Below are 9,351 nucleotides of genomic sequence, written 5' to 3'. Positions count from 1 at the left end.
CGATCACAGCTACTGCCTCAAAGAGGAGCTTAATGGCACCCTGACGTGGCACTGGCCTCGTGGTGTTGGCTTCAGAGGCAGCACCCAAATCTGTCTCCAGGGAGCGTTATAGCGTGGCTTTTGGGGACACTGTTCTTGTCCCTCCCGACATCTCCGCATCTCCCTTGCCTCCAGCTCTGCAAATTGTGTGCCATCGGGAGCTGCTGGCCCAGCAGGATCTGCACAGAGGCTGAATTGTGGCAGCTGGTATTGCCTCTTAATATAGAAGTGAGGGAGGGGTGTGGCTGCACGGGCAGCGCGGCGCGGGGCGGCTCGGGAGCAGGCTGCGCGCTAGAAGAGTTGTGTTGCACACTGCAAGGGCTTCTGGCTTTGACACTGAGCCTGAGCGCACCGTGAGCGCACCAGAGGGACAGCGGCTTCTGAAGGGCTCAGGAGCAAGCGCAGGTGGCGCAGAGCAGCCGGAGCGCCTGCTCGGAGCTGGGCTGTGGCAGGAGGGTGGGAAGGGATGAGATGTGGGAGCACCTCGGCTGCCTGGAGCACGGCTCGCCCAGGTATGGGGAAGCCCAGAGCTGTGGCAGCACGAAATGTCTGTGTGTGCTGGAAAATGGTCCTGCAAACCGTTCTGGAGCTCCACGCTGACTCTGCTCTACTGACTGAAGCTCTCTCCTTCAAACCCAGCACCGGGTGAGCTCCGTCATGTAGACATGCCCTGTGTGTCCTCTTAGAAACATCGGGAGCTTTCCCATCCCTCCTGAAAGCTGTTTTGAAAGGATTTCTCAACAGTTAACCGTGCAAATGAATAAATCATAATTATGATTCAAATAATCCCGGGAATGAATAATTCATTGTAATAATTGAAAAAGAAATTTCAGCAAGAAGCATTTTACTATTACAAAGGCAAACATTGATCTTTTTTAATTTTTTTTTCCAAAGAATAGGTATATTCTCCAGCAAAGTCTTTTTCATCTGGCTGCCATACCCCAATTATGTTTAATATGAAACAAAAATACACTTCCTTATGTGACAGCCATCTCCCCATAAATGAAAAAATATGCTTTCTTTTGCAACAGCCATCTTCAATGCTAATGAGCAAGAAAGGAAAGGGGATTAAGTGACATTCAATTCATATTCACCTCCTTCCTGATAACAGAGACAAAGAAAGCAGCCACAGGCAGCTGGTCAAAATGTGCAGAGCCTGAACCAGGAATTGCCAGCTAGTTAGGAGGGACTGTGAGGAGGGAGGCATAAAAAGGGGAATGTTTTCCTCTAGATCCGTGCTGCTAAGAGATGGTGTAGGCTAAGCACATGGCTTGCAGCCAGCAAAGGCATCAGATGCTGCGATGATAAAAGCCTGGTTAATAACGTTTAGCACCGACAAAGGGCTTTCAAGGGAAAGACGGACTTTTGTCCTGTGAAGGATGGAACCAGAGTCACCTGTTAGCCAATTTTCTGTCTTTCAGGAGAAAGTACAGTGTCGTGAGTTTCTCTGCGCTTTCAAATGCCCAGCATGACAGGGACGGGGCAAACCACGGGTTTCTAAAGACAAAAAGAGCTGGTAGTCTCATTGCTTGTGAAATGCAGATTCTGATTTTGTGATTTTGGGAAGACAATGCTGGCTTTGTAGTGATGGACCGAAAAAAAAAAAAAAAAAAAAAGCAAGTTCATGTTTGGTATGTGGGAAAAGAGGCAAACTCGATCCACCCCAAATGAGGAGAGAAACTACATTTACCTGTATCCTTCCCCGGCTGCACTGTTCACCGTGACAGGTTGCCTCCATTTGTGGATGGTCTGATACCACCGTAGTGCTTGCATCATGGCAATGACATTTATAAATGGAGGTCCACGAGCCACAGGCATGGAGTGACTGGCTCAAGGTCAACTCCAGCCTGCGGCGGGGACGGGAACAACACCGAGGTCAGCCCGGTTCCACGGCTGAGCTCTCAGCCCTGCCCGGAGCCGGCGGTGTTGGACAGCCCCCGGCAGGGGCTTGCCTGAGGGGACAAGAGCAGGACTCCAGGGGGAGTGGCGGGCGAAAGAAGGGCGGCGGCGGTGCCGCCCTTTGGACCAGCTGTTGCGAAGCTCCTGGCGGGAGAGCTGATCCCCCAGGGGCTTCCCCTCGGGGGTCTGTCCCGAAAAGCCGGCGCCCCTGGGCTGGGGCTGCCGCGTCCTCAGCGGCGGGGGGAGAGGTGGGGCGAGCATCCCCCGTTGGCGGGTGCGCGCATCCGTCTGTAGCTGAGCCTGTCGGCGCTGGCGCGGCGTGCGTGTCTGTGTCTGTCTGTCTCCGTGCGGGTGCCTGCCTGTGTCTGCGTGTGCCCTTCTCCCCGTGCATGACACCGTGCGTGTATGCTCGCACACCTCCCCCTCCCGCTCTCTCTCCCGCGTGTCTCTGTGTCTGAGTCCCTGTGTGTGCGCGGGTACGCAGCGCGGAGCCGGGCGCGGCAGCAGCGGCAGCAGCAGCAGCGGCGCGGTGCCCCGAGCCCCGCGGCCGGAGGAGGAGCCGCGCCGGGAGCCCCGCGGAGCCGCCGGGCGAGCGCGGCCGCACCGAGGCGCAACAGGCGGATGGCGGCAGGCGGCGGGCGCTGAAGGCGAGCGGGGCGAGGCGGAGGGGCAGGGAAGGGCAGGCGAGGAAGGGTAGCGCCGGGCAGAGCGGGCGGGATGCGGGCGGAGGAGCCGCTGGCGCTGGCGGCCCCGCGGGCGGGCGGAGAGGCTGAGGCGGAGGCGCCGGGCGAGGAGCGGAGCGGCGGCAGCTGCTGCAGCAGCGAGCGCCTGGTGATCAACATCTCGGGGCTGCGCTTCGAGACGCAGCTGCGGACCCTCTCCATCTTCCCTGACACGCTGCTGGGCGACCCCAGCCGCCGGGTGCGCTACTTCGACCCGCTCCGCAACGAGTACTTCTTCGACCGCAACAGACCCAGCTTCGACGCCATCCTCTACTACTACCAGTCCGGGGGGCGGCTCCGCCGGCCGGTCCATGTGCCCCTCGACATCTTCCTGGAGGAGATCCGCTTCTACCAGCTGGGCCAGGAGGCTATCGAGACATTCCGGGAGGACGAGGGCTTCATCCCAGAGGAGGAGAAGCCCCTGCCGCAGCACCACTTCCAACGCCAGGTCTGGCTGCTCTTTGAGTACCCCGAGAGCTCCGGGCCAGCCCGGGCCATCGCCATCGTCTCCGTGCTGGTCATCCTCATTTCTATCGTCATCTTCTGCCTGGAGACCCTGCCCGAGTTCCGCCAGGAGCCCAAGGGACCCCAGCCTGGCTTCGGGGAGGCTGCGCCTCTCGGGGACGAGGCGCTGCTGCTGCCGCCGCTGCCACCGCCGAGCGGGACCCCCCCGCCCCTGCGCCCCGCCACCGGTTCCGGCCCATTCTTCACAGACCCCTTCTTCCTCATCGAGACCCTGTGCATCATCTGGTTCTCCTTTGAGCTCCTCGTGCGCTTCTTTGCCTGCCCCAGCAAGCCTGAGTTCTCCCGCAACATCATGAACATCATTGATATCGTGGCCATCATCCCCTACTTCATCACCCTGGGCACCGAGCTGGCCCAGCAGCAGCAGCAGAAGCAGCAGCCCGGGAGCAGCAGCAACAATGGGGGCCAGCAGCAAGCCATGTCCCTGGCCATCCTGAGAGTCATCCGCCTGGTCAGAGTCTTCAGGATCTTCAAGCTCTCCAGGCACTCCAAGGGGCTGCAGATCTTAGGGAAGACTCTCCAGGCCAGCATGAGGGAGCTGGGCCTCCTCATCTTCTTCCTCTTCATCGGGGTGATCCTCTTCTCCAGCGCTGTCTACTTTGCAGAGACTGATGACCCTGACTCGCTGTTCACCAGCATCCCTGATGCTTTCTGGTGGGCAGTGGTGTCCATGACCACCGTGGGCTATGGGGACATGTATCCCATGACCATTGGTGGCAAGATTGTGGGCTCCTTGTGTGCCATCGCTGGTGTGCTGACAATTGCCCTGCCTGTCCCTGTCATTGTGTCCAACTTCAACTACTTCTACCACCGAGAGACTGACCATGAGGAGCAGTGCCAGTACACCCACGTCACCTGTGGCCAGCAACAGTCACCTTTCTCTGAGCCCAAGAAAGGGGACAGTAATCAGTCCCTCAGCAAATCTGAATTCCTGGAAGCAGAAGACCTGGAGTCCATGAAATATTCCAACTTCATTCCTCCCAATAACCAGGGATATAAAGAGAAGAAAATGCTGACAGAGGTGTGATGGGTTTTGTTGTCCTGGGTCCAGACACAGAGCTGCAAGCTGCTGTTACAGTTGTCTTCCTACAAGCAGCTGGATCTATTCAGCATTTACATGCCAGACTGTGAATTGTGATACTGTAAACAGAATGATTGTGATAATGGGCTCTTCTGGCCTGATTTGCTGTTTCTCATTACTGTGTGCAGCCAGAAATGTTCTTGCTTTATTCTGCGGAGTGCTAGCTGTCATCCCCACTCCCTTATGCATTTCTTTCTCTGCTTTCAATGACTGCTTTAATCCAACATTTGCTCCAAGACCAAGTCTTGTAACTCCACCAGCAGAGAAGTCCTTGCCACTACTTCAGCAGAGTAAACAGTTAAAGGGGCTACAAACATCTGGCTCGATCCATGCTTTCAGTCCCTGTGCCAGCACGGTGCCCTTGGCTATGGAATCAGGCACGCCTGCCATGCCATTGCCTTTGAATAATGGAAACGCTGCAGCCAGGATCACAGGGAGCGCTGCAGCTGTAGGGGAAAGCCAGCAAGCAGATGCCTGCCTTCTTTGCAACCCTTGGCATGCTAAAACATCCTCCTGGTTTGTGTTTAAAAAAAAAAAAAAAGAAAAGAAAAAAAGGTGCATAAATCTAAAAGCTCTTTGCTACTTGTGACCATACATCATGTATCAAACACAGGCTTAAAGCAGTCAACAGGCTTGGTGAAGATTCTGTGTTTTGAGCTTATCTCAGCCTTATTTATGCCAGTGCCCTGATGTTAATTGGCTTTTATAGTACCAACTTAATCTTCATAGTGGTAAGTGCCTTCTGATACAAGGCGTTTGAGTAAATTCATTTGTTATCTGCAGAGTTCATCTTTACACAATAGCATTTAATGAGATGTGCTTTCTGCTTCAGATACCCCGCTCTGTATTAGGGCATGTGAGAGCAGTTGACTCCTCTGCTTTTTTTAATTGAGCATTTGTGTAGCTAGGGGAAGTTTGCATGTTGGTGTTTTGTTGATGTGGCAGGAAAATCCCGACCACAGAGATCTCTGCACTTGTGCTGTGTGAGGATCGTGCTGGTTTATCAAGTCACAGGCATAAAATGCTCCAGGGTGAGTGTGTCAACATTTGAAACTGAGACTGGCATGGATACAAACTTCCCTAAGCTGTCTGCACAAAGCCAGCAGCATCCTCCAGACCCTTTAAATGAGGGGATAAACAGCGAGCCCTGAAGAGAGGCTCTTGCTGTATTGTTGGCCTAGCCAGTTCCTGGTATTTCATGGATAGGAGCGACAGCAGTGTTTTTGTAATTGGTTTTATGAGAGCAGTTTGTGCCAGCCATGCAAAATATGCATAGCTTGGCCTGCAGTGCCAGGTTTGCCAAGGGACCAGAGATTTCTATCTTCAAATACACATTTTACTTCCCAGATAATTTTATTAGTTTCAGTCAGATCGGCCTTACACCTAATTTTAAAAATGTTTCAAGCTCTGCCAGCAGATAAGAAAGGGAAATGTATGCTTTCAGATTCCATTCGCAGATTTTCCTGCAAGGAAAAATCCTTCTTGTTTGAATTCTAAGTGTTTATTCTGCATTCACATCTGCATGTGTACGAAAGCAAAGGCAGCCATTAATGCCTTTCATCACACTGTATGAAATGCATATTGGAATGTACTACATATTGCATGGGACACATGTAATACATAAACCAGACATAATGCCAAAGTGCAAAAATACAGAGAATAGATCTTGTATATATATTGTGCTTTTCAGCCACAAGACTAAGAGTGCTAAAGGCATATCATAGAATCATAGAATTACTTGGGTTGGAAGGGACGTTAAAGGTCATCTCTTTCCAATAAGGGACATCTTCCACTAGATCAGGTTGCTCAGGAGCCCTATTCTTTAATATAGTAAAAACTGGCTATAGAACTGGTTGTGAGGTGGGATCTGTTTGCATCTTCATTACTCTCTCTGTTCTCAGTTGTCTTGAGATATGGCTCCATGCCTAGAGTGCTTTTATTGTAGCCTCTCTCCATCCTGGCCCTGCTCATATGGTAGAAGTTGTTTGTGCAAATCCTAACTACTCCATTTCTCCAGAGTGCTGTTGCTTTCTCAAATGTTTTTAGTGTGCAGGGATCTCCCTTGGGGTCAGCACACAACCATTATATTAAAACCTCTGCTCTCTCTCTCTCTTGCTGAAATTAGTAGGGAAATGCCACTTCTGTCCAGCTGGGAGACACAAGTTTGATGTGTGTGGAGATTCTCAGTTCAGTCGAAGAAAGAACAGAGATAATTTCTCCCAGGCTGAGCCTAGGAATCTTAGAGGAAAGAATTAAAACAATTATTATCTCTCTTTCTGTAACCATTGTTTATAGTTATGGTTTTCCATAGTGTGCTATTCATAGTGCACCAATAGTGTGAGATGTTTCTACTTTAAAACCAATCAAGTATCACCTTAACAAATCACATTATAAAAAGACCTGCTACTTTCATTAAAATTAACCTTCTAATCCACCTGAAAACTAAAATCTTTCTTTTCATCCCTAACTCAACAACATCAGATGTGGTGAGGATTCGTAGCTCAGAGGGGTTTGCCTGGCCTAATTTCTATTTGCTTCATGGGACTGAGACAAAGGTTTGTGAAGGTCTGAGCCTTGGGGACCATTCTGCATCCCTTGACACCTGTAATCAGGTGGTGGGTAAATTGTCCTGGGGAATAAGTGGGACTGAGGGGCATGGTTGCATCTCTGTTGATTTTGTGTAAAAGTTGTCCGGTTCTTAGTGTGTCTTAGTCTTGGTGGTATTCTTAGTTGTGTTTTGGGGTCAACTTAATTAAATCTTTACTGTGAGGCCAAGAGAGGGACGGTTCTTCAAAGTTTGTATTGCTGGAAACTAGCAAAAGAAGCTGTTATTTCAGAGGGATGTTTTGAGGCTGCTGCCCTCTCCCAGCAGAATGCCCATGTTTGGGGATATTTTATGCCTGAGTCTATCAGCTGATAAAAGTTCCCCCAAAGTAAGATATAAAAAACTCAGGTTGAACACAAGTTCAGGAGGAGTCATGAGACATGCTGAGCCTACGTCAGAAAATTCCTGTGCTCGTTTCTCCCCTTGGGCCTGGGCCCTTTACCCTGCCAGGCAGGAGCCCTCTGTGCCCAGAACAGGTTGTTCTCCTGACCAGCACAACAGACAGCCGGACCTGGAGACTCTAGCAAGAAAAAAAGATCACTGGTAGCACAATCCCAACATTTCTTACACAGATCCTCTTGGAAAGAGGTGTCCTGCCCTTGGGTGGGATCCAGCAGTGAGTTTCCAGGTGGAATCCAGCAGTGAGTTTCTAGCGGGTATTGGATTCTCCCGTCTGCAGATCTCACCCAAGGTGTGAAGGAATTTTGTGGTGAGCAAGGCAGCTTTGTGCAGTTTTTGTGAGCCACGTTTGTCAGTTCTGAAAAGAAAAGGGCACGTGAAAATGTCTAAAGCAAGAGTGGTGTTTGCTCCCTGGGTTTTCTCTGAGAGAAATACAGACCACCAACAGAAGCATGGAAACTATAACCTTGGGACTCATTTAGGGCATGTAAATCCTTCTCAAAGCACTTCCTGAAAAGCAGTGTCCTAGAGTCATCAGTAATGCTATATGTTACAGAACTTGTGGAATCTGATCTTTTTTAAGGAGCCTTCAGATTTTTTTTTTCATGTGACTGAAATGACACAGTGGCACCCATTGACTTTACCAGAGGTCTCGTGCCACCGATCACAGAGATACTTTCAAAAACTTTACCTCAAGTTCTCAGCCCTTAGCACTCCCCCCAGCTACTCGAAATGCAAATCTGTTTCCTTCTGAAGGTAGAGCACATCCCTGTGAAGCCAAGTAGGCACCTCCAGGGACTTGTTTCCATAACAACCTCCCGGACTGTTTCTCTCCATGCTGTGATTGTGGCTACAAGTGAAAGCACTGAATTTTGTGTTCAGATATCAGCACCTTATCTTTACAGATGTTTCTTTGCCTGCTGGAGCTGATCCCATCACCTTATATCATGTACAGCTGCCCTGTCCAACTTCAGGTGGGCAGTTTCCAGTTTCTTTTGGAAGCAGAGAGTGCAAACCTAGAGATGCGAAGAGATTTTATTTGTCCGTCCTTACACACAGAGAGCTGGAGAGTGTGTGAAGGACAATCTGAGCAGTCAGCCAGGGAACTGAGGGGCAACTGGTCTGATGTAGAGTCATCTGGGTGCCTGGTGACAAGGAATACAGGCTAAAGCATTACATTAAAGATCCAGAAATTCCTCTTGCAGCAATCTCACTAGGAAATAGTTTTGCAGTGGAAGAGACTATTGCTCCTTCTAGATCCCCTGGCTGGTTTGTGACAGTTGGTTCCCCTGATCATTTTCCCACAGGATGTTTTTCACCAAAGGAGGACAGGGCAGAAATCATCTCCTTGGAGGTAGGGAAGGAAGGAAGGAAAGGAAGAAATTTACTGAGGACACAATTTTTTTATCCACACAAGATCTGGAAGCATGAAAGGCGTGAAGACCAGTTCTGTGGTGTTTTACTGTTGGACTCCTGCTCTTATCTCCAAGATGAAATTCCTGTTCTGCTCCTTCTTGGAAAACATTGGAATTTGGGATTTTTGAGTAAGTTTGGGCCTTTTGATCCAGCTTTCATGGATAAAAATTCACTGCTACAGCAGCTGTGGGGGTGAAGGTGGCTGAACTTGGTCTTCTCTCCTGGGTACTCTGATTCAGACGTCCCTATGGGATAAAGAAGAGTGAGAGTAAAGAAAATTCAGGGCAGCAAGAGACAGGGTAAGGACTGAAGTATCTTCCACACAGTGATGGAGAGAGCAGCATCAACCCTAAAAGCAAAGGAACAAACAGCTCCAGCATCTGCTGCTATTGCAGAAATAGGTAAGGTTTCTTTCTGTTCTGGGAAATTAATGACCAAGAGTTTCTTGAAATTTATGAGGAAGGATTTCCTAATTAAGATTTGCAGCCTAAAGGGAGAATCTGGTTCTAGGTGAAGAAAGAAAGATAATTATAAACTACAGAAATGTAGTATGAGCCAGATCCTCACCATCTGCTGATTCAAGCTGGCAAAACTCCTTTTAGTACAACTGCCTTGGATTATATCGGGCTCCAACTTTAATCTTCTGCATCAAATCCAAGCACATG

The 9,351-nt window shown here is 50.0% G+C and overlaps 1 protein-coding gene across 1 annotated transcript; it reads left to right on the top strand.

Moving 5' to 3' along the window:
• The first annotated feature begins 510 nt into the window (after positions 1 to 510).
• On the top strand, positions 511 to 4,806 carry LOC115910010 (potassium voltage-gated channel subfamily A member 6-like). Its single transcript, XM_030959780.1, has 2 exons — positions 511 to 551; positions 2,586 to 4,806. Exons 1-2 carry the CDS (start codon positions 511 to 513, stop codon positions 4,210 to 4,212), a joined length of 1,668 nt encoding a protein of 555 aa, XP_030815640.1. The 3' UTR covers positions 4,213 to 4,806.
• Positions 4,807 to 9,351: the final 4,545 nt, after the last annotated feature.

This window comes from Camarhynchus parvulus, chromosome 1A, assembly GCF_901933205.1.
Source record: "Camarhynchus parvulus chromosome 1A, STF_HiC, whole genome shotgun sequence".
In the NCBI taxonomy this organism is placed as follows: Eukaryota; Metazoa; Chordata; class Aves; order Passeriformes; family Thraupidae; genus Camarhynchus; species Camarhynchus parvulus.
This window is presented reverse-complemented; position numbering and strand designations above follow the sequence as displayed.

Coding starts and splice junctions, on each gene's coding strand:
- LOC115910010 (XM_030959780.1), top strand. CDS start 511: ATGTGGGAGCACCTCGGCTGCCTGGAGCACGGCTCGCCCAG. Junction 552..2,585: donor CTGGAGCACGGCTCGCCCAG/GTATGGGGAAGC, acceptor CGGGCGCTGAAG/GCGAGCGGGGCGAGGCGGAG.